General features: G+C 44.6%; 1 protein-coding gene across 5 annotated transcripts in view; it reads left to right on the top strand.

Annotated features, from left to right (window-relative positions):
• The window catches only part of LOC133138506 (extracellular sulfatase Sulf-2-like), a 114,730-nt gene that overhangs the window by 87,530 nt on the left and 4,704 nt on the right, over nucleotides 1-22,496 (top strand). For all 5 annotated transcript variants that reach the window (XM_061257321.1, XM_061257324.1, XM_061257320.1 and 2 more), the window contains 12 exons: nucleotides 1,785-2,024; nucleotides 4,094-4,245; nucleotides 5,948-6,117; nucleotides 12,607-12,757; nucleotides 13,695-13,870; nucleotides 15,544-15,672; nucleotides 16,839-16,895; nucleotides 17,179-17,308; nucleotides 19,794-20,052; nucleotides 20,952-21,207; nucleotides 21,668-21,764; nucleotides 21,881-21,975. In XM_061257321.1, the coding sequence (XP_061113305.1) occupies nucleotides 1,785-2,024; nucleotides 4,094-4,245; nucleotides 5,948-6,117; nucleotides 12,607-12,757; nucleotides 13,695-13,870; nucleotides 15,544-15,672; nucleotides 16,839-16,895; nucleotides 17,179-17,308; nucleotides 19,794-20,052; nucleotides 20,952-21,207; nucleotides 21,668-21,764; nucleotides 21,881-21,975 (1,912 nt within the window). The remainder of the gene's footprint in view (nucleotides 1-1,784; nucleotides 2,025-4,093; nucleotides 4,246-5,947; nucleotides 6,118-12,606; nucleotides 12,758-13,694; nucleotides 13,871-15,543; nucleotides 15,673-16,838; nucleotides 16,896-17,178; nucleotides 17,309-19,793; nucleotides 20,053-20,951; nucleotides 21,208-21,667; nucleotides 21,765-21,880; nucleotides 21,976-22,496) is intronic.

Here is a 22,496-nt window from a genome sequence, read left to right as displayed (position 1 = left end):
CCTCAACAATGTGCAGTGAGTGGACAATCAAGGCCCCTGTTGTCCACATCAAACAGTGGTTGGCCTGTGCTCTGTGAATCCTCTCTCTATTCACTTCTTTAGCACTGATTGTGCTCTGAAGATTTCCAGATGGAATTTGTCCTTCACCAATAGGCACACCCTTGAAAGCAGTGAATTTATGGCCAGGCATCTGTTCCCTAAACCACAATGATGTGATGGGTCTCAGAGGACTAACTGAGAATTGGCCACTGTCCTCAAATTCAAAAGCTCTATTTTGTAGAACTGCTACCGCTCTCTCTGTCCATATATGCCTACAGGGAACAACATCTGCATGCACACTGACACACAGCCATACACAGACATATACAGTATACCACAGACTTCCATTCTTCATCTCCCTCCTCATTGCTTTATTTTTAGCTCAAAATAATAAGTCTTTCTCCTCTAAAATAATGGAATATAATGTTGACATTCCTGCCTACTTATGTTTATTAGGCGACAAAGGGTTTTGAATATTTATTTTCCTCACAAGTTTGGGAAACATAAATTATTGCAGTTATGCAGCATTCTCTGAGATTAATAAAGCATCTTCTGAACCGCATACTGAATCTTCCCATTAAATGAGAAAAATGACAGCTCTAGCTGAGAGAGAAATATTGCAAGGTAGTTATGCATTCACTAAATGCTAAAGGTGTATTCAAAAACATATTTTACAAAGTGCTTTTGATTTTTCATTTACAATGTAGCGAATACATGAAAATGTTTTTTTTTTGCTGGTTCAGTGGCCAAAAATTCTCAAAGGTCTTTTCTCACCTTGAACAATTATCACGTGCTTAATGCACAAAGGCATTGTGTTCAATTGAATGGAAGTGTATCAGCAGTGAGTGCATTGTATCTGAAATGGGCTCACGTACACTCTTTTTTTTAACTGTGCTTTGCCTGTCAGGAGTTCATGTTGTGCTGTTTGAACATGCCTTTGAAACCAGGCCCTTAGTTTTGACCTTTTTCTCTCGGTTGCAAAACATGGAGCGAATGCATTTGAAAAAGGTCAAGCTGAGCCAGGCTCCCCAGAACTTGGGCCTCCCCTTCATAGCGGCTTGTTGTTGGAGTTTGTCTCTCTCTGCGGGAGTGAGGGGTGGGAGATTTGTGTAGGGCAGCATTTTAAATTCAGCCCCACTGTCCCCCAGGCCCAGAAGGACAAGGGCACAACTACTGCCCTTGTTCCAGAAGACCTCAAATCACCTGGAGGGAAGACATAATAAATATTTTGAAAAGCCAGAAAGCTCCCCTTCTGTGGGGCTAAGTGATCACCGCAGGAAAGAGCGGTTCCCGGCCACGGCGTGAGCAGCATATGGAGCTATGGGGCACTTTTGTTTCATTTGAAAAGACAGGATTAATTGACCTCTGTAATGTTGTTACGCAGTGGGGAGCTCTAAGCCAAATGAGGTGTATGGGGCCTTGCCAAAATCAAACAGGCTCTTTCAGGTACCCCTCTTGGCTGGGCCCTGCACTCCCTTCCATACTGTATCTAGCAAGGCCAATCACCCAGCATGGTGAGCTTTGTGTTTGCACTGAGCCTCTGCCAGCCAAGATCCTTTCTCTCCTTGTGAAATCCTCTTTCAGAGGGCTTTTCTTCCTCCTCCAACACAATTCTCCGAAGAGTAAAAATATGTATTTTGGATCGAGGGACGTGTGTGGGTATCACCTGTTTATTTGTATCTCCATGTGTTGCGTCCGCCACTGGTCCCGCTGACCCCAGCCTTCCTCTCGCTCCTCTTCCTCAGGGTCCATGCAGGCCATGAACAAGACGCGGCGAATCATGGAGCAGGGTGGCACCCACTTCTCCAACGCCTTCGTGACCACGCCCATGTGCTGCCCGTCACGCTCCTCCATGCTGACCGGGAAGTACGTGCACAACCACAACACCTACACCAACAACGAGAACTGCTCCTCGCCCTCCTGGCAGGCCCAACACGAGCCCCGAACTTTCAGTGTCTACCTCAACAGCACCGGCTACCGCACAGGTCAGTCCTCCAGTGCCTGTCCTGTTCTCTCTACCTCCGTCTCTTTCTCCTGCTCTCCCTCTCACACTGAAAAAAACATGTCCTCAGAAATGTTTAGCCTTGGCATTGAAATGACTTCTTCTTTTCTTCTCTCAAGTAGAAAATATTTGCTTGTTTTATTTTACCTTGTTTGTTTGACATTTTGTAACCCTGTTGGGAAATCTTGAAATGCGTAACACTGTCACTTCATTGGCAATATATTTGTCTAGAAATGACTAGAAATAAGATTTTAAGTGTAAATATAGGACTAAGATACTTCTTGAGACTGACTTATTTTTCTTTTTGGTGGGGGGAGGGGGGTTGCAGTGCTGCAGTAAGTGTTCTTCATCATAGATTTGAGGATGGATCAGACAGTCTATTAGTGAAACTTTGATTTCATAGTGGTTTATAATGAAGGCTAGTCTCATTTGACCATCTCTGTCCAGTATTTATAGAACAAATTTTACTTCTGGCAAGACTAGCTATTCTGCACTGCCACAGAAAAGAATTCCCCACAGTGCTCTCCCATTGTTAATATTCCATACACTCATGCTGGCACATTTTCTAGAGCGTTAGCTTTTTTGGCTCACCACAGGAAATGCTCAGTGGAGCACTTCCTTATTCTTGTTTCCTCTCCAACCCATGAGAAATAATTACCACCTCCGTAAATCCGTCATGCTTCCCAAAAAACTCCAATTATTCCACCCAGTTGATTTTAATACACTGGACAGACCACAACCGTGTCTGTGGCTTCAGCAAGGGCACCTTGTTGTTTGATTAAGAAATAAGGAGTCCTTCTGTCTTTGATCAAGTTTTGATTTCCGTTATTTATTTTCAGGGTTTTATTTCCCCTGTCTGTTGTTAACATTTAACTTCTATGGGTGCCGCCCTTTAGTTGTTGACATTATTGGCTTCTACTCTGAGTAGTGATTCTCTGACAAGCTATCAGTCTGAATAGGTATTGACATTGCCTGACTCTTTTCAGTGTGGTCAAATTTGAGAAAAGTCAATGGCCAATAACAAAAGAATGTCAAGATATTTTTCCTTGACACATTACACAGAGATTTTTCTGGTACAAACCTGTATTTTATGTGCAGTAAGTACAACTAGAAAATGTGAAAGAAGAAATTACATTTCTTTAGTGATCCAAACACCAGCCCTATTTTTTTCTTCAACAGCAGAAGAAAATGGTCAAACCAGATGTATCTCTGTAAGACATTTGTGAGGTATCTCTGTGGTATTGCCTATAAAGGCAACGGGTGATGGCTGCAGGTATAATAAAGGTTTTCCATCCTTTACAGAGTCTGTTTATTTTCCCATTTCCTCTGTGACTCGGGGCTTTATAACAGGCAGTGCTGCTGCGATACTCAGTAACAAATTTAATTATAACCTGCTGACCCTTCAGGAGACAATCCAACTGCAGTCGTTTTAACAGGAGCACCCCTCATGGAAGCAGTTAACTATGAACAACAAAACCATTAAGACATACAATTCAGAATCCCTTGTTTTCATTCCCCTTTGTATTCTTCTGGTGGTATAGGCCCTGTGAATCTGTTCTAATGCCAATATCTAATGTGTCCTAGACTCAAGGAAACAAGCCACATTTCAGCTGCCATCAACATACAGTATAACTGCAAAAAAAAATGTTTTTGTGTAGTTTAAGGGTGCCATTGTGCTGATTTTATTCCCGATAGCATTTGTGCATTGTGCTTTTGGCTGATTCCCAATAAGTGATAATAAACCTTTTGATCAGATAATGGTTTGCTTCACTTTATTTGCATTTACCAGATTTTCTCACTCACAGCAGCTTAAATATGTAGGTGCAAAATGCAGTATTTCCTTCCAGAGGGAAAGTACAGTCCTGAGAGACAGTAGGTGCAAGAAGTACAGTCTTAACTGATAACTTGCCAACAAACCAACTTAAACAAAGTTATAGAAACAAGGACAAAACTACCCTACTGACTACATTAAATGAATAACAGCAAAGAACCACAAGCTCTGGAAATGCTCCTCTCAGACACTCAATACTCATCTCTCTCTCTTTGTTGCAGCCTTCTTTGGGAAATACCTAAATGAGTACAATGGCTCATACGTCCCTCCTGGCTGGAGGGAGTGGGTGGGGCTGGTGAAGAACTCACGCTTCTACAACTACACCCTGTGCAGGAACGGTGCCCGGGAGAAACACGGCTTTGAGTACCATAAGGTGAGCTCATACTGGAAACTATCTCTGTAAAGCACCACCTGGCTGTTTATGCAGGCTCTGCTTGTGTGCCTCATTATTACTCTGCTACGTGTGTGTTTGCTCGTTGTCGCTGCTTCTGCGTTTGGTCGATATGTGGCCCTTGTGTGTGTTATTCATATGCATGTGCTGTACTCCTGCTGGCCGTCGTGAGGCTCGATTATAACGTGGCAGTTTGCCTGGGGGATAGTCAGAATCTCAGGAATGTATGTGGAGAAATTTGTGTTCCAACTCATAAGCTCTAAGTGTACTGGCAGGAGACAGAGGAACTTTACTAGCTTGACCTCATCAGGTCTTGATTTTTGGCTGAAAAGAGATTGTGCAATCAGAGCTATCATCTTCCCAGAACAGAGATTTCTATTTGAGAGAGGGCCCATGACAAAACTTGCCGTAGTCACTCTCCCCAGCATCTCTCTGGTTGAAGCCTTCCCTCACGAGAGCCAGAGGTCCCAGGCTCCCAGCTCAGAAGCCTTCATGGGTGCCACCACTGCCGGTTCCTCTCCCGCACTCCAACTGAAACTAATCACGGTGTAATGTGGAGTCATTTCAGCCAGAACTAGCTGGGAGGGCTACAGTTACCGAGATTTATCGCACATCTCATCTCGCCCTTCAGAGCGAGGAGAAAAAGGAAAAGGAAATGCAAATGAATGATTGGGTCTCATTTCCTGGTTTGGGCTGTGCTGCGCTGTGCCACGCCTGCCTCTGCTTTGCTGCCGCTGTGAGAGTTCTGCTTGTGTCTGAAGCCCAGGTGCCACATGAGCACATGGCCACAGCCTCATTCCTCAGCCCTGATGCTCGGCCACAAATCACAGCTGTCCGCTGGCCTGGCCAAGTCTGCAGGATGCAATCTGCAGTGTCCTTCAGGCCTTTCTTTTTTATGTGTGTGTGTAGCGTGCGTGCATGTGTGTGTGCGTGTGTGTGTCTGTGTGTGAGTGTGTGTTTGAGTGTGCGTGTGTTTGTCTGTGGGTGTGCAAGTGTATAAGTCTATGAGTGTGTGTGTGCGTGGGTCATGTATGTGGTGTGTGTGTGCATGTATATGTGTGTGTGCGTGTATATGTGTCTATGTGTATGCATGTGTGTGTGCCTGTGTGTTGGTGTGTGTGTGTGTGTGTGTGTGTGTGTTTGTGTGTGTGTGTGTGTGTGTGTGTGTGCTACAGTATGCTATTTAAGAATCTCTCTGATTCAATGCCTTTTTTGACCCCCACTGCCTAAAGGATGAATAGCACCTGGCACCAATTTGGTCTCTGTGGCATTTGCCAACAATTGCGAGACCTGGGCAATGGTAGACATTCCTTCTACCAATAAAGGGTTTCAACAGAGAAATGCCTCCTGCATATGTTTCCAACCTGGTCATGGAAAGATTGATTCCCATCCCTAACTGGCTTTGTGTCATTTCTCAGAAGTGCTTCTCTTTCACAGTTGCCAGCATTTCATTTCCAGATGTGGCTTGTTTCTTGTTCGCCTTCGAGTTTAACGTGAGCTTAAAAAAGGATCTGAAAAAGTGCTGACTCTCCAGTGGATCAGTTGACCAAGGCACTCGTGAGATTGTCACAGAAGGTCCTCCACTTTCCCAGACTGCTCTCTGCACCAAAGTCAAAGCAGCTTGTGTTTTTGTCATATCGATCCCTGTAATTATGGTGTTTCCCCTAATGTCTGTCCTGTGCAGGATTACCTGACTGACATCATCACCAATGACAGCATCAGTTACTTTCGCACGTCAAAGAAGATGTACCCTCACCGGCCGGTCATGATGGTCCTGAGTCATGCTGCCCCCCATGGCCCGGAGGACTCAGCACCCCAGTACAGCACTGCCTTCGGCAACGCATCACAGCACATGTGAGTTCACACCATCCAGGCCAGTCCAACACTCACTGTGCTGAAGCTCAAAGTGCACCTCCATGCACTCAAACACATGTATTAGATTGAAATGAGATATCATAGGAAGCAATGCAGGGTATCAAAATCAAACACTGCAAAATGAGAATTGGCTTCAGTGATGTGACTCCTCATTTATGATAATGAAAAACCTGACAGTTCACAGAGGCTCCTTGGGAAAGAGGCCCTGCCAGAGAATAACATGAATATATTGACATGGAATGCTTTTCTTAGCAGGATGGATTGCTTAGGGAATGGAAATAATGTCAACAGAAAAGCATTTCATGTTTTCAGTTTTAAGGGAACATTTTCTTGGTAAAATTCCCATATTTTTCAAGGCCAAATTCTTCTCTTACACTTCCTGATTGAATGTGCAATCTTCTGTGCATCAGCATTTCTTCTCTCTCAGTCTACCCCTCCTCCCTCTCGTTAAATGTCACTTCAGAGGTGCTTTAACTGAAGGGCATGCGGGTGCAGTGTTCGCACTGCCAGAGAAATTACCTACAGAAAAATGGAAATGAAAATGAAATATTTAATTATTCGTAACCTCCTATTTTCACTTCACTTTTCCCTCTGTTCTATTGTCTCCCTCCTTCTCTCTCTCTGTCTCCCCCCTTCCTGCAGCTCATGTGCTGCTTGGCAGTCAGTGACAGTAGAGCAATATTTTCATTGGCAGTGTCAGCTGACAACTCAGTGCAGCTTGCTGCTAATTGCTGACCATTTTGGTTCAGAATTCAGTTCAGTCAACCACCCCCCACCCCCCAACCCACACCAGCCAATAATCCTCGCCATACCATGGGGTTTCTGCTGAGTTGTCAGCTGTATGAGATACACACACAAACACACACTCGAGCGTGCACACACAAGAATCAATTCCCAGCTTCCTACAGTACTTCCTTAATCTGTTCAGGTCTGATATGTCTCGGTCTGAAAATTAATTTTCTTTTCTTTGTCAGAAATAAAATGTCAAAATTAAACCTGATCATGTTCCATTTTTAAAGTACAAAGGGATTATGTTTAATTGGATTGACCCAGAATAGTATTTGGCCTTTTGAAGACTAATTAATGGGGATTTGGTGTGTCCAACCACTTTTCCTGGGTTGGAGTTTTTCAGAGAGGCGCCTCCTATGCCCTCTCAAAGTAGTAGAGTAGTTTATAGTCTTACAACAGCCTCACATTTTATAAATGGCCCTGGGGGGGTTGATGTCAAGGACAAAGCTTTGTTTTTAGATGTCGTGCTGTCAAACCTCCCGATCCCGCTGCCTCCACACTATATAGAAGATTTAACCATGAACAGAGCAGCGAAATTCCGCACGTCAAGTCCTATAGCCGGTGTGGTATGTAATTTGATGTGAAAAGCTGTCAGGATGTGTTGTGGTATGTGGTCGTCGCTGGCCTGTTACATCATTACCCAGCAGCAGCAGCTGAGCAGCTCTCCCTGACCCTCGTCCAGTCCCGCGCTAGCACCCCGCACCCTCTCTCAGTTCCCTCCCAGTCCTCTCCCAGGGACAATAACAAATTAAACTAGTGATGCATGTGTCATATTTCATAACTGTAGCATCAGAGGACTGAACGCCCTACTCTGGGAGACGGAGACCACAGGGGTCTCATATAGAAATTCACAGGCATTACAAATGCATTACACACTGGAAACTTACTATGCAGACGAATGTATTACTTTGCAAGGCAGTCATTTTACCTTCTGTTTGACAGACGAGTTTCAATTTACCATTTCATAATAAACTCAGTCCTCAGCCAGAATTGATTTTAGGATATTTTAAAGGACGTTTTGAAGTGATCTGGGTAGTGCTTTTAATTCCAACCCAAGGAAGAATGATGTTTTGTTTGCCTGGGTAACACAGCCTTCATGACTAATGGGACTTTTCAAAGTTGCCACTTGAGAAAGAGTCATAAAAGCCTACAGAGCCTAGCTGTGTCTTCCTCCTTTTCCCTCCAATTATAGGAGCAGGCCATTAGCATCACAAAGATGCTGTGGAGCTGGTACTGTCTTCTCCGGCTTCTTTTGTGTTTGTTTTTAATTGCCTCAGTTCTGCCACACAGCCATTTCCCATTCCTCTCTTTAGATTGCTCACATTTATTTCTACTTTTTATGCCTTTATACACCTTCAAAATTCTGTCTGCACTTTTGTGTTTCATCCCTGCTTCTCCCCTGTCTTTTCCACCACTCTGTATATTACACTTTGTAGTGTAGTGTCCATGGCCAAATACCTCCCCTGTCACAGAAAGGCAGCTCTCGTGTCCTCTACTGTCTGCCTCTGCACAATAATAATAAAAATCATGAGCATCCTCTTTCTAGTAAACACTGTGTTCCCAAATCATATTGAACCCTGATTCCCATCACTGAACAACACCACTTTCTGAAGTCTTCCATGAAAACCTAATAACCCCCTATCCCGCCCTTCTCAGATCCACCATGAAAACCTTATAACCCCTACCCTCACCTTCTCAAATCCACCATGAACACCTTATAAACCATACCCTCACCTTCTGAAATCCACCATGAACACCTTATAATCCCTACCCTCACCTTCTGAAATCCACCATGAACACCTTATAATCCCTACCCTCACCTTCTCAAATCCACCATGAACACCTTATAACCCCTACCCTCACCTTCTCAAATCCACCATGAACACCTTATAACCCCTACCCTCACCTTCTCAAATCCATCATGAACACCTTATAACCCCTACCCTCACCTTCTCAAATCCACCATGAACACCTTATAACCCCTTAGTACCCAACATCTCAGATCCTGCATGAAAACCTTTTGTGCTCCTATCAATACTGTCACAAAAAACTACAATTTCTCCTCTCCCTGTGAAATTTCTGTTCCACTTCTTTCTTCACCAAAAAATAAAAAACGATTTCTTCTGAACAGTGTTTGCCCCTGAACCAAACAATCAAAATTTTCCTTTTAAGTAAAGATGGCTTACTGGGTCTGGAGCAGCTGGTGTCTTGAAGGAGAACCTGTTTGGATTGAGAGGATTATGCATTGTGCAACATAGCAGGCAGTGGAGGGGAGGGGGGTTTAACCTGCTGGACTCTAAGAATCTGCCAAGAAATCACTCTAAGTTTTAAAACCTACCACGGGCAGTGCTTGGAGCTTGTTAAATCTGTCTCTAATCAGTGAAAACCTGAGATAAATAAATTGATCCTTAATCACAGTTCTGGATGTGGTAAAGCGGTTTATCCACGAGGCCCTCTCGTGGTGGCTTTGGGTAGCGCATGAGTGAACCTTCTGTCTGTCTGTCCTTCTGGCAGTCAGGCAGAAGTGGGTTGTGTGTGTGTGTGCGTATGTATATATGTATGTATATATTTATGTATCAGAGAGAGACTGAGAAGGAGAGAGAGTGTGTGTGTGTTTGTGTAGAGGAGTTATGCTTTCCTGAAGGTAATGGGAATCCATTCAGGTGCGATGGTGTCACTTTGCTTTATGTTATGTTATTATAAGCAACATTTTTTTGCTTTTCCACTTATTTTCCAAATTTTGAATGCCTAATTAAACTCATGTAATGGCAGTCATCACTGCAACCTCCACTGTCAATTCAAGAGAGGGCAGACGTGCTCTCCTCCGAAGCATGTGATGTCAGCTGCCACTTCTTATCTTACACGGATACATGAGTCAGCGAAAGACACTTCCTGCAAATCCCAACAGGCAAAGCACGGGTTCCCCATCAGCCAGCCACAGTCAGAACTGGCACAGCCAGCAAGAAAATCACGGGTTCCCCATCAACCAGCCACAGTCAGAACTGGCACAGCCAGCAGGAAAGTCACGGGTTCCCCATCAACCAGCCACAGTCAGAATTTGCACAGCCAGCAGGAAAGTCACGGGTTCCCCATGAACCAGCCACAGTCTGAACTGGCACAGCCAGCAGGAAAGTCACGGGTTCCCCATCAACCAGCCACAGTCAGAATTGGCACAGCCAGCAGGAAAATCACGGGTTCCCCATCAACCAGGCTCAGGCTCAGTCCACCCATGCACTGGGACAGTGCACATTGCACCATCTAGTAGCCCTCAAGCTATTTTATATGAGGCAAAATTGCTATTAAGATCTTAAATAAGCCAAAACCCCTAATTACCTATTTACTTCTCAACAAATTGATTTCCACTGATAACGGCTCAATCATAATATTGAACGAACTGGTGAATTCATAAAAAATACTATATGCTGTTTTATAACAGATAAAATAATACATATTAAATTACTTAGTATGGAGTTTATGTATGAATATCAGTATAATACATTGAATATCAAACTTCTATTTTCACATTTTTGGATTTGTCCAGATTAAGCATACTGGCATTATATTGAAACATTGTTCACTTCTCTTTTGTCCTTTCATCTTGTCATATTTGACTTCTGAATCAAAACATTTTAATAACTTTAAATTAAACTGCAAGATCTATACCAATTATTTTTACTTTGCAATGACTTATGATTAATGCTAATTTTATTCTGAAGCTGTCAACTGAGAAACACAGTTAATGAGCCAGTGTTTTGTAGCCCCATGGCCCCACTTAGCTGGCTAAGATCATCAATTTATTTCCCACTTAAAAGCCAACACAGAAGTGTCTATAAATGCCTATAAATAAAAACTAAGTATTTCTGTATTTGCCACATGGCCATTTTGCCATTCTGAAGAAAAGGGTGACTTAAAAATATTGCTCATTGTACAGGTCGGTAGCAAGAAATCTTCCAAGAAATCTTATGAGAGAGATCATCTCTCTTTAATGTCTGTAGTTTCTGCATAATGTTAAAATTAGATGAATTAAATGGCAGCTAGTTAGCACATCCAGTATCATTGTACTTCTTGAAAACATATGAGACTAATCTAGCACAACAGTTTTATTTAAATAATGCAATTTGGCGTGAACATTTAAGTAGTTTCCTTCTGATATCTTATGGTATCTTTCAGTTTACCCGACAACTGCTATTGCAGGTGGTATTTAATTAGCCAAGATTTGTGTGTGTGTGTGAGTGTGTCTGTGCATGTGTGTGTGCATGCGTGTGCATGTGTGTGTGTGTGTGTGTGTGTGCGTGCGTGTACATGTGCATGCGTGTGCATGTGTGTGTGCATGTGTATTTGTGTGTGCGTGCGCGTGTGTGCGCGTCTGTGTCTGTGCATGTATGTGTCATGGTCTTCTCAATCTGTAGAATATGTGATTAAAATAGCCCACCATGTCTGTGAGCTCCATCACTGCTCTTACATCGACATTTCCTGTGTGACTCACTCCAGACTTGGGGATGAGCTTTAATAAAAAAGTGCTTCCAGCAATAAAACTGGGAGTGAGACAGAGACAGAGGCAATTCTGCTGGCTCTGATGCCGCCTCTTTAACCGCCACCAGTGGCCCTGCAACACCGGGGACGAGTGCGGCACTGAATAAATATACTGCAAACTAATAACAGTCAGCACCAGTCGTCATTCATCACCTTAACATGCAATATCCCCACTGCAAACCAAAAAAATCTGTCCATCTGTCATACGTTCACAACGCTCTCACCTTTTCAGTTACCTAGACCACAATTAGAAATAACTTTAACTTGTCTTTAGGGGTGCTTGTTTTTGAGATAGTATGTTGCACTCAAGCATGGCTGTTCCCTGGAGTTGATGAGGGGGAAGGGGAGAGGGGGGGTTTAGATTGTCATTGCTCTCACACAGGCTGTGTGCTCACAAGCTTCCCCCCCACACACACACCGAGCCTCACGGACACACTCTCCTGATCAGAATGAGGATGAGCTCATCGCGGCGTTCCCTCAGTGATCCGTGTCCCGCTGGGTCGATAAGGCTCGCACATCATACAGTCACCTCAGTCATGTTAGATTCATATTCACCTCCTCCATCTCACTTCTCTCTCACAGGCATCAGTCTTTCAAAACAGCCAAGCCATTCGACTCACTTTGCATCTAAGAATTGCTTTAATTCACTGCGGGTGTGATTCAGTAAGGCACTTTACATCAGTGACTACCGTATGTGCCGTAGACCCCTTTCCTCATCAGAGATGCCATTTCTCATCTCCAAGACTCTGCCCCTCTAGTATTCTGTGCACAGGCTCTCTGCCTGCAAGATATTATATCCTTTTGAATATCAAGGATATGCAAAATTATCCAATTCAAAGACGTCATGCTCAGTGTGATAATTACCAGGGAGGGCTGGATGATGCTCTGGCCTCATGCATGGAGGAATAAGCCTTCTCTGCAGTACCAGTAATTGCCTCCCTGTCCACCATGACATTATCACTGTTTCCGGATGAAGTCTGCTCCTGGAGCATGCCATATTCTGTGGACACCTGAGGCATCATTAAAACCAGGGCCAAGGTTAAGGAGCAAAGAAAGAAATACGCAGCGAGAGTTTGACCCTCTTTTGTAACTACCGTCAGAGTGGTTCTGTGATTCATTCGCCCACCTACACGTGTGTCTACACAGAACCCCCAGCTACAACTACGCTCCCAACCCGGACAAGCACTGGATCATGCGCTACACCGGCCCCATGAAGCCCATCCACATGGAGTTCACCAACATGCTGCAGAGGAAGAGGCTGCAGACCCTGCTCTCTGTGGACGACTGTGTGGAGAAGGTGAGTTAAGCACAGAGCTGAGATACATCCTCATCCTGATACTGTATACACTCGGCTCTGAGCCTCTGTGGGCAAGCGGGGTCTGGGGTAAGCAAGGTGAGCTGATTCATTTCCCCGCTCGTATCGTCTGTAAATCAGTGCCGCTGCAGACGGTTTGTGTGAAAGCGGGGTGCTTGGATCTCTCCAGTGTCTCCTGCTGTTTGGGCTGAATGATGCTCCCTGGTCTTTATGGCACAGTGCACGGCTCTACCCCGGGGCCCGTAAATCCTATTCAATTAACTTCCGGTGGGGAAAACAAGCCTCACCGAGATTAAATGTATGCAGTAAACACAGGAAGAGTACACAGATTTATCACGGCTTCACAGTAGCTAAGGTTGTTGGAAGCACCCCACTGAAAAATTATGGACCGTGACTTGCTCTTTGCTTACTGGAGCAAATGATTCTGTTCCCGCAGAACCACATACATGGTTCTTGTCAGCCACATTTAGACAGTCTTACGGCTCCTTCATTGTGAACCCATGGGCTTAAGTAACTTCAATTTTACAGTGGTATGACCATAAAAACCATTGCCTGGAATGAGGTTCACAGCAGTTCAAGTGCTCATAAAGCCAGACTACTATTAAAGGAAACCCTCATGATTAATTTTACCTCTGTTTTACAGTTTTTTCCCAACCACATATATTATCTGTAACGAGATGATTGTACCCTCAATAATTTGTACCCTCAAACCTTGTATAATTTAAGAAACATTCATTGCCTTCCACAGTCACAATTCTATAAAATGTGTACCATTGCCAACATACTTTGTATATATTTATAGCTTGCAAACTTGTAAGTTTTGAACGCCTCTCTCTTACCTCAATATTGACCTATTTGTTCCACATGTACACCTTCTCTATTGTCTTGCAGGTCTATAACACATCTGTCATTGTCTTAGGTCTACAACATGCTGGTGGAGACTGGGGAGCTGGAGAACACCTACATCATCTACACCGCAGATCACGGCTACCACATCGGCCAGTTCGGCCTGGTCAAGGGCAAGTCCATGCCCTACGAGTTCGACATCCGCGTGCCGTTCTACATTCGAGGCCCCAACGTAGAAGCAGGAACCATGTAAGTGTTTGATTCTCTGCATACCTGAGAAGGATTTATACTTTTTTACTAAATCCCACACATTGGTGTAATTTATCGTACCCCTGCTTCTAATAGCTCGGCAGATGTTTCTCCTTCCACTTGTTCATTTTAAACTTGGTCTAATATTCCCATTCCCGGATCTGTTTGGACTGAATTTACTGCCGCAGTAAAACGAGAGCCCGGTGATTCTGCACTCTTCTGCCTCCCTCTTTTCCTTTAAACTACATTCTTGTCCGCTGAATGTCAGGGTCTGCACACACACAACTGCAGCATTATCTCAAATCCTCCCAACATTCGCAGGCCTGTCCCATGGGTTCACTCGCAGGATTACCACACCGAAGAGAGGGAAGCTGTGGTCTATTTATAGGCAAACTAAAGGACATCCACATCTGCTATGCTGCTACGGACTTTTTAGTTGCTGCCTCTTATATTGTTAGTGTTATTTTCTGCCCCTTTTTTAATGATTTTTTTGCATTTCATTTAACGGCGCAGTTGAGCGCAGAGACTCTGACTTCTCTGGAGACCTGGGATCAGATTGGTAATCCTAACCGCTTTAATTCAGTTATCTGACCTCACTGCCTATGTTGAGCAGGGCCTCATTAAGCGGGCTGGTCGTCCTTGAGAACTGTGTTAGCCTCGTAGCCACAGACCCCCTGTGGCCCCTTGTTGTTCTCTGCATTGTAATATCATTAACCTTTGTTTATGCGGGTGTTTCTGTTAAATACGCATTTGCTGCTAAGAAGATTATGTGAACACAAGTGGTTCGCATGGCTATTGGGTGATTTTCCGTTGAGTGTGATAAGGTCCCCCATAGACAGGAGGGTATTTTCCAAGCTGGCAGGATGAATGAAGGGGGGGTGGAATTTGTGCGTTTAGGGTTCGAATGGGATTATCCATCTATATAAATGACCCCACACCTTGCAATACCCCACCCCTCTTGGAAACAGGCCTGAGTAATCCTAGGAAACTCATCAGATCATTGGGTGGAGTGGCTCTGTTGCTGGGATGTGTAAAACTAGCGCTGTAGATCAGCCCTCCGGCATGATAATCTCTGACTCATCGGAGGCAGCCCAGCATCAGCTTTCCTTCTACTGTTAGTTTTCCCAGAGCCATTCACCAGGGAAGCTACTGTGCAAGGAATGACAAACAATGAAAATAAATGAACTTGAATGTGCTGCTCTATCAGCATAGAAACTGCCGGCTGTAGTTCATTTTAAAACAAGCCCTGTGTGAAAGTCAACTGAGGTACCATAACTGACATCATAGTTTTACACAAATAAAATTAAGGTTTCGACCAAGCAAATGAATCTCTGCCTGCAGCTGTTATTCCAGGAGTTAGTGTTTCCTGTAGGCGGTTGCTAGACTGTCGCTCCTCCACCTCAGCATGGCCAGAGGTCCCTGTCAGTCTGCGTAATCTCCCCCATGGTGGAGCCCATGGCTCTGTTCCTCAAGGCATCTATGCCCTCTGTAGATAACCCTCCCACTGGCACCCCGTCAAGTTTCCTTCCTGTGCCTCATTGTTGCCCAGCACTGCCCATCCAAGGTTTCCTCCTGCTAAAATGAGTTGACATTTCGGATTAGATCGGTCAGATCTGGAGTGCCCTTGATTTATTTTTTCCTCCGTTCTCTCTACACTTCTGCGTTTCCAATAGCAACCCGCACATCGTGCTGAATATCGACCTGGCGCCCACCATCCTCGACATCGCCGGCATGGACATCCCCCCCGACATGGACGGCAAGTCCATCCTGAAGCTGCTGGACACAGAGAAGCCGGTCAACAGGTGAGGAATGACCTGGCTGTTTCCTGGACTGCCACCTGTGTGGGATGAAATGCCAATCTGTGTGAATATGGCTAGGTTTAAGGTTTGACTTTGTGTTACTCATAGTTTGTGAACTGTGGCGCTGAATAAAAGAACAGATTGGCTTGGATTTGTGTTGCCATGGCACCTACCGAAATTACTTCCCCAGCAATACTGTTCTGCTTGCCTGGATATTGCTTTCATTAAGAGCAGACATTAAATAATCCCCCTCCGTCTCCCCGCATCGGCACATTCGGTAATACTTGGGAGGATTGTTTTGGGGATGTGAGTGTGCAGATGGGGAGGGGAGAAAGCGTGTGGAGGGGGGGTGGGCATCGCTTCCAATATGGAGACCCAGTCTCTTAGCACTGTTGAATGTAATAAGAAATAAATTGTCTTGCCTGGCTGTGAAATTGGCTGGTGTGGAAGGGAGACATCAGGTCTGGGTAGAGCAGGGCATGGCTTTCTGACGGTTTCACTCCTCTCTCACTCTGATGGGAGGCTTTCTGGCCCCCATTGGTTCCTGACCGAGATCTAAGACACTGAGCCCTGCTCGATCGATACTTCATATGTGTTAGAAGAGTCCGGAAAGGTCAGGAGGCAAAGGGAAGGCTTTTTTTCATCTTGTTTTTTTCACCAGTGCAATATAATGTATTCTGCAGCGGGTGCGTTTACCGGAGTCTGATTCCGACTTGTGGACAATTGGCCAATCTTTTTGGTGCACAAGCACGCAGGCATCTTGCTCTGATTACTTTTGGCTTTTTTAAACTGTGCATGTCAGACTGAAGTCAAAGATCAATCATGAAATCAATCATGGCTGCTGTGTACACCATTTCCTTTCCTTACAGTACAATGATTATGGAAAGAATCCTGGGGCCTTTTATTAGGGATTTACTAAAACCTTCAGCATGTGCACCTTCTGACCTTTTTACATATGCAAAACTAATAACACAACAACCAATGATTGGTTCAGAAGAAATACCATGACCAATATTTGGTCGTGTTATTGGTCTTGCATGTGTTAAAAGGTTTTTGCAAATGCTAAAGTAAATCAGACCCTCATTGTTTCAGTGGATAAAGCATAACTTTGCCTATAGCACAGCTTTGTATAATATGGATGATATCTCATTTCTTCCCTTTAATTTCAGATTCCAGTCTAACAAGAAGGGAAAAGTGTGGAGAGACTCATTCCTCGTAGAGAGGGGGTAAGTAGTTAAAATTAATCATGCATTTGGAATTTGTTTTTCAGGCTTCGAATCACAGAGAATAATACGGCCCATTTACTATATTACCAAGCTTTTATCTCCCAATACAGTCGTGTGCAACAAGGGATGGTTCCTATACAGCACTAGTTTTTCAATTAGATGGTCTGCATCACAATAAGCACAACTTCTTTCTGCTCAGGGGGAGGTTTTTTTCAAGGGGGAAAAGACATTAATATGTCTACGTTATACACTTGAGCTATATGGCGCTTCCTGCTTCTTACAGGAAGTTGCTGCACAAGCGGGATGATGGGAAGGATGTGGCCCAGGAGGAGAACTTCCTGCCCAAGTACCAGAGGGTGAAGGACCTGTGCCAGCGGGCTGAGTATCAGACACCCTGTGAACAGCTGGGACAGGTACAGCACATACCATTCTGCACCAACACAAAGTCTATACCATATGTACCTCCAGTTTATTTCTCCTCCTTCATGCATGCAAATAAACTGTCTTTGTATACATGAAATACTGTCACACATTCATTTCTGCCTTAATATTTTAAATATACAGTATGTGTGCAGATACACACACACACATGTGCACATGTATATGACAGTATACGTACAATCATATTCTAAATTTGTATTACAGTATGTGCTACAGGATAAGCTGAAGTTCCACGTCACAGACATATTCTCAACATTCATCACTGCATAGTAAACGGCCATTGATTTACACAGAGTCAATCACAGAGATTTCAACAGAGTATTATGTCAGTCAAGAAATGCATTATTGAAGTGTCTTATCAGTACCTGTCCAGCAGAGTGAGATTCAGTAAGAGAGTGATGTTTGGGGTGATTAGCAACAGGGAGGGTTGTCTCATAACGCATTCTAATGGCTGATAGAATCAGCTGTCTCCAAAGACAGAAGAAGAAGAATATCTGGCATTAATGAGAGAGGGAAAGATACAGGTCTGCTTCGTATCTCTGTCAATGTGACCTTTTAAATCCTTGACCATGGAAACCACCTCGGGCCCTCAGAACAGATGCACACTCATCCCTCTCTCTCTCTCTCTCTCTCTCTCCCTTCCTTTGATCACAGTCCATCCTCATTATCCACCACTGCACTTAAATGAATTTGGAAAACCTAAAGTTTTATCACAGGTTATGCAACAAGTGCTTAGCTTCAGCGGTTTGCGATGAGAAGGACACACAGCTGCATGTGCTCCTCCTCCCGGGCCCTGTTCACCATCGCCTGTGAGAGGAGCAGGTGCCACTGCACATTGCGGCTGATTAGGAAGAGGATTTCACAAACTGGAGCAGACGGTCTACAGAAGTGTTGCTGGGTGGACAAGTTCAGCCCAGGCGACAGTCTGTTCCATAGATCTATTTCTAGATATGATCGTTACTCATAAATATTTTATACACCCCTGCTCACCCCTTACCACCTACACAAAGGTTATATTAGTAAATTGAATGAGCTTTTTAAGAGTAACAGATGGAACTGCGTACATATTTCTTGGTGATCAGTTGTATTGTAGTTCATTCATAGTATCACCTCATCACTTCCATTGTGTATTTCTTAAATATTGATAGTGCATAACCCATGATGAAATACTACTTTTACTACTACTACTACTACTACTACTACTACTGCTACTGCTACTGCTACTGCTACGAAGAAGAAGAAGAAGAAGAAGAATAAGAATAAGAATAAGAATAAGAATAAGAATAAGAATAAGAATAAGAATAAGAATAAGAATAAGAATAAGAAGAAGAAGAAGAAGAAGAAGACAAAGAATAAGGAGAAGAATGCATTGTATTTTAATCAGGGACCTCTGAGCATTTGACAGAGAGGCAGTAACTCCCCTCTCTCACCGTTACTAAGGGTGATGCACCAGAACATCTGCTGTGGTGTTACTCACCAAGCCATGCAATGAAGTTTCACTCTGAGATGTGTCCTCCTGCAGAACAGGAGATGACTGGAGACTCGCTCTGTAGAGATATGTACATTTGTCTTTGACTGTAGGGCAAAACATGCAGAATTAATTACCGGCAATTTAAGTCTTTCTGGGTGTTCAAATATCTGAAGCTAAAAAGGTAATTAGAGAGCTTCAGCAGATGCGCTCCCATGATAAGGTAATTGCCATAGTGTACACAAAACTACCACTAACAAAGTGATTCAGCCATTATTTATACTGGAATACACAAACTCTCACCTGTGCGTCAGTTTACATTTCTGATGAACAGTAATTACTACTCTCTTCAAGTTCATTCAGCAGTGGTGCGGAGGTTGGAGGGTTTTATCTTAGATCAGCTGTTTATTTCTTTTGTCTGTTAAAAGATGTGCATTTGTGTGTGTGTGTGATTGTCTGCTTATAACCAGCCTTTCCCTCTCACTCTCTTTCTCTCACTCGCTCTCTCCTCCTCTTCCTCTCTCACCCCCCTCTTCCTTGCTCTCACACTCACCTCTCTCCCTCCCCTCTCTCTCTCTTTCCCTCCCTCTCTCTCTTTCTCTCTCTCTTTCCCTCTCTCTCTCTATCTCTCTGCCCCTCTCTCCCTCCCCTCTCTCTCTCTTTCCCTCCCCCTCTCTCTCTTTCTCTCTCTCTCTCTGCCCCTCTCTCCCTCCCTCCCTCTCTCTCTTTCTCTCTCTCCCTCTCCCTCTCCCTCTCCCTCTCTCTCCCTGTCTCTCTTTCTCTCTCTCTTTCCCTCTCTCCCTCTATCTCTCTGCCCCTCTCTCTCTTTCTCTCTCTCCCTCTCCCTCTCTCTCTCTTTCCCTCTCCCTCCCTCTCTCTCTTTCTCTCTCCCTCTCCCTCTCTCTCTCTGCCCCTCTCTCCCTCCCTCTCTCTCTTTTTCTCTCTCTCTCTCTGTCCCCCTCCCTCTCTACCTCCCCCTCTCTCTGTAGAAGTGGCAGTGTGTGGAGGACCCCACAGGGAAGCTCAGGCTGTATAAGTGTAAGGGCATGGCCAGTCTGTCTGCCACGCGCACGCAGGGTCCGCTTCCAGCGTCTGCCACGCGCAGGCAGGGTCCGCCTCCAGGGTCTGCCGCCAGCGTCAAGCCGCCCTTCTACCGCCGCAGTGACTCGGACGCGGAGGGCTGCGACTGCGGCTTCCCCTCCTTCCGCATCAGCCCCTTCAAGAAGAAGAAGCTCCTCTCCAAGAAGAGTGAGTGGAGCACGCCGTGCCCTGGGCCCTGAGCCACACTCTTACAGCACCGCAGGTAGTCTGTGCAGATACCGGGGAAGGTTAGGGAGGGAGAGAATACGCAGGGCAGGGGTTCTGTGCCTCCACTATGCAATTTTGTGTTCATAAATCTTTTCAATATTGCAAAAGTCATTATAACAATAATGCGATGCAGGGCAGGCAGGGTGGGGGCTCACGGGAATCTGCTTATGATGTCTGTCTGTCTGTCTGTCTGCTGCGGGGTCAGTTCAGAGATCAGCTGCAGAGGATTTGCCATCTTTGTTCTTTTATAAATCTGATTAATCCTCCTGTTAACAATGTTAAAGTAATGCGCTCAATGGTCTCTGTCTTCTTTGCACTGTTGATCTCCAAATCCATGTCTGATTTGCGCTGAGATCAAATGTCTGGGCTGCTCTTACAAGCACATTGTCTTTCTGTCTTCCTGCAATGTGATATTTCGCAAATTACAGGTAGCAAATGAAACCCATCAGCTCCCCCGAGCTGAAACTGCTGCAGTCAGAAAAAGGGAACACTTTCTGTGCGTTGCAGACTTTTTTGGCCCGCAGAAGATACTTAAAAAAAAAACCCAAATCTAAATACTTTCATTTTGACCGTGACCATGTTTTGCAGATCTTATTTGTAAAGATTTACTTGTTTTGCTTGGAATTAAGACCAGGGTGAATGAGGGCACGCACGAATCTTGCCTGTTGTCCACCGCCATCTAGTGGTCAACAGAAACTTTACACTGGATAATCAAAATTACGTACTTTTCTTCTGGAGTGGTAACACAATCTTCACCCCATATTCTACACCACCACTGCATAAGCCTTCTGCATTTCTGTATGAACTTGTATGTTGATTTGATGCCCCCAATTTGGCAGAGCTGAAGACCAGTAAGAGCTACTCCCGAAACCGTTCATCCCGCTCCGTGTCCATGGAGATGGACGGGGACCTGTATGCCGTGGACCTGGAGGACGGGTACCAGCCTGTGGTCCCCACGAACCAAAGCCAGATCAGTGACCTGACACTCAACAACAGGGAGGAGGAGGAGGATGAGTTCAGTGGCATGGATGTGACTGTCGGCCCCAAGAGCAGCAACAGCCTCATAGTGCCCTCATCCATCAAGGTCACCCACAGGTGAGTGTGTGTGTGTGTGTGTGCTTGCTTATGTGTGTATGTGTGTGTGTGTGTGTGTTTATTTGCTTGTGTGTGTTTGTATATGTGTGTGTGTGTGTGTTTATGTGCTTGTGTGTGTTTGTATATGTGTGTGTGCATGTGTGAGTGTATGTGTTTATGTGCTTGTGTGTGTTTGTATGTGTGTGTGTGTTTATGTGCATGTGTGCGTTTGTATGTGTGTGTGTGTGTGTGTGTCTTTATGTGCTTGCATGTCTTTTTATATGCGTGCATGTGTGTGTGTGTGTGTGTGTGTGTGTGTGTGTGTGTGTGTTTGTGCAATATGTTTGTGTGCTGACTGTTGTATTTTTAGTTTGGGGGTTTGTACAGCTGTAACATTGGGCCCCTTCTCCCCATGAGAGACCTGTGCAGGTGGTATAATGTGTATGTGAGCAGCTAAACGGTGCTGTCCCCTCCTCCCCAGGTGCTCCATCCTGTCCAACGACACAGTCAAGTGTGACACGGGCCTGTACAAGTCCCTGCAGGCCTGGAAGGACCACAAGCTGCACATTGACCATGAGGTATTACTCCTTCTTCACTGGATTACTCATCTCAAGATTTTCATTAGCACAACACAAACTAGCCTTTTAATGTAATGTTCTAAATCTGTGTGTGTCTGTGTTTTCATGTTATATAGATTGAAACATTACAGACAAAAATAAAGAATCTGCGTGAGGTCAGAGGTCACCTGAAGAAGGCTCGGCCTGAGGACTGTGACTGTCACAGATACCTGTAAGTGCCTTACTGTAAACTGCCACTTCCTGTGTGAATCGGCTCTCTACCACCCCCTCATTAAAGTGAGAAGCATTCCCTCCACATAGCTGTGTTGTGGATTCTAGATCATTCCATGTGTCAATATGTCAGGAAATTCTGCACAAGCAGCACCTCGTCTGATTCCATATGTTGGCTCTGCTCCAAGTACCTTCAGGCATGATCCTGGGCTAGGACTATATTTGACTGATGCTAATGGCTTCTTTTAACTATGACTAAAATGCATTTTATTCTGCTCTAATCATACAGCTTGTGGTAATTTTCTGAGTATAATATGTTGTGTCCCCTTGTGGCTATCGTTGGTAGTGCTGTTTCAGAATACAAAACTAGCTTTAGGGACTGTATTTCTTATTGCATGTAAACATTCTTTACTGACACCAAAGCAGATTTACTGCCATACAGTCAAGTGTCGACTCTGGGCAGTCAGTATTGACTGAACAGTGATCCACCGGTGCTGCACAGAGACTCCTTGACTGCATCGC

The sequence above is a fragment of the Conger conger genome, chromosome 10, assembly GCF_963514075.1.
Source record: "Conger conger chromosome 10, fConCon1.1, whole genome shotgun sequence".
NCBI lineage: Eukaryota > Metazoa > Chordata > Actinopteri > Anguilliformes > Congridae > Conger > Conger conger.
This window is presented reverse-complemented; position numbering and strand designations above follow the sequence as displayed.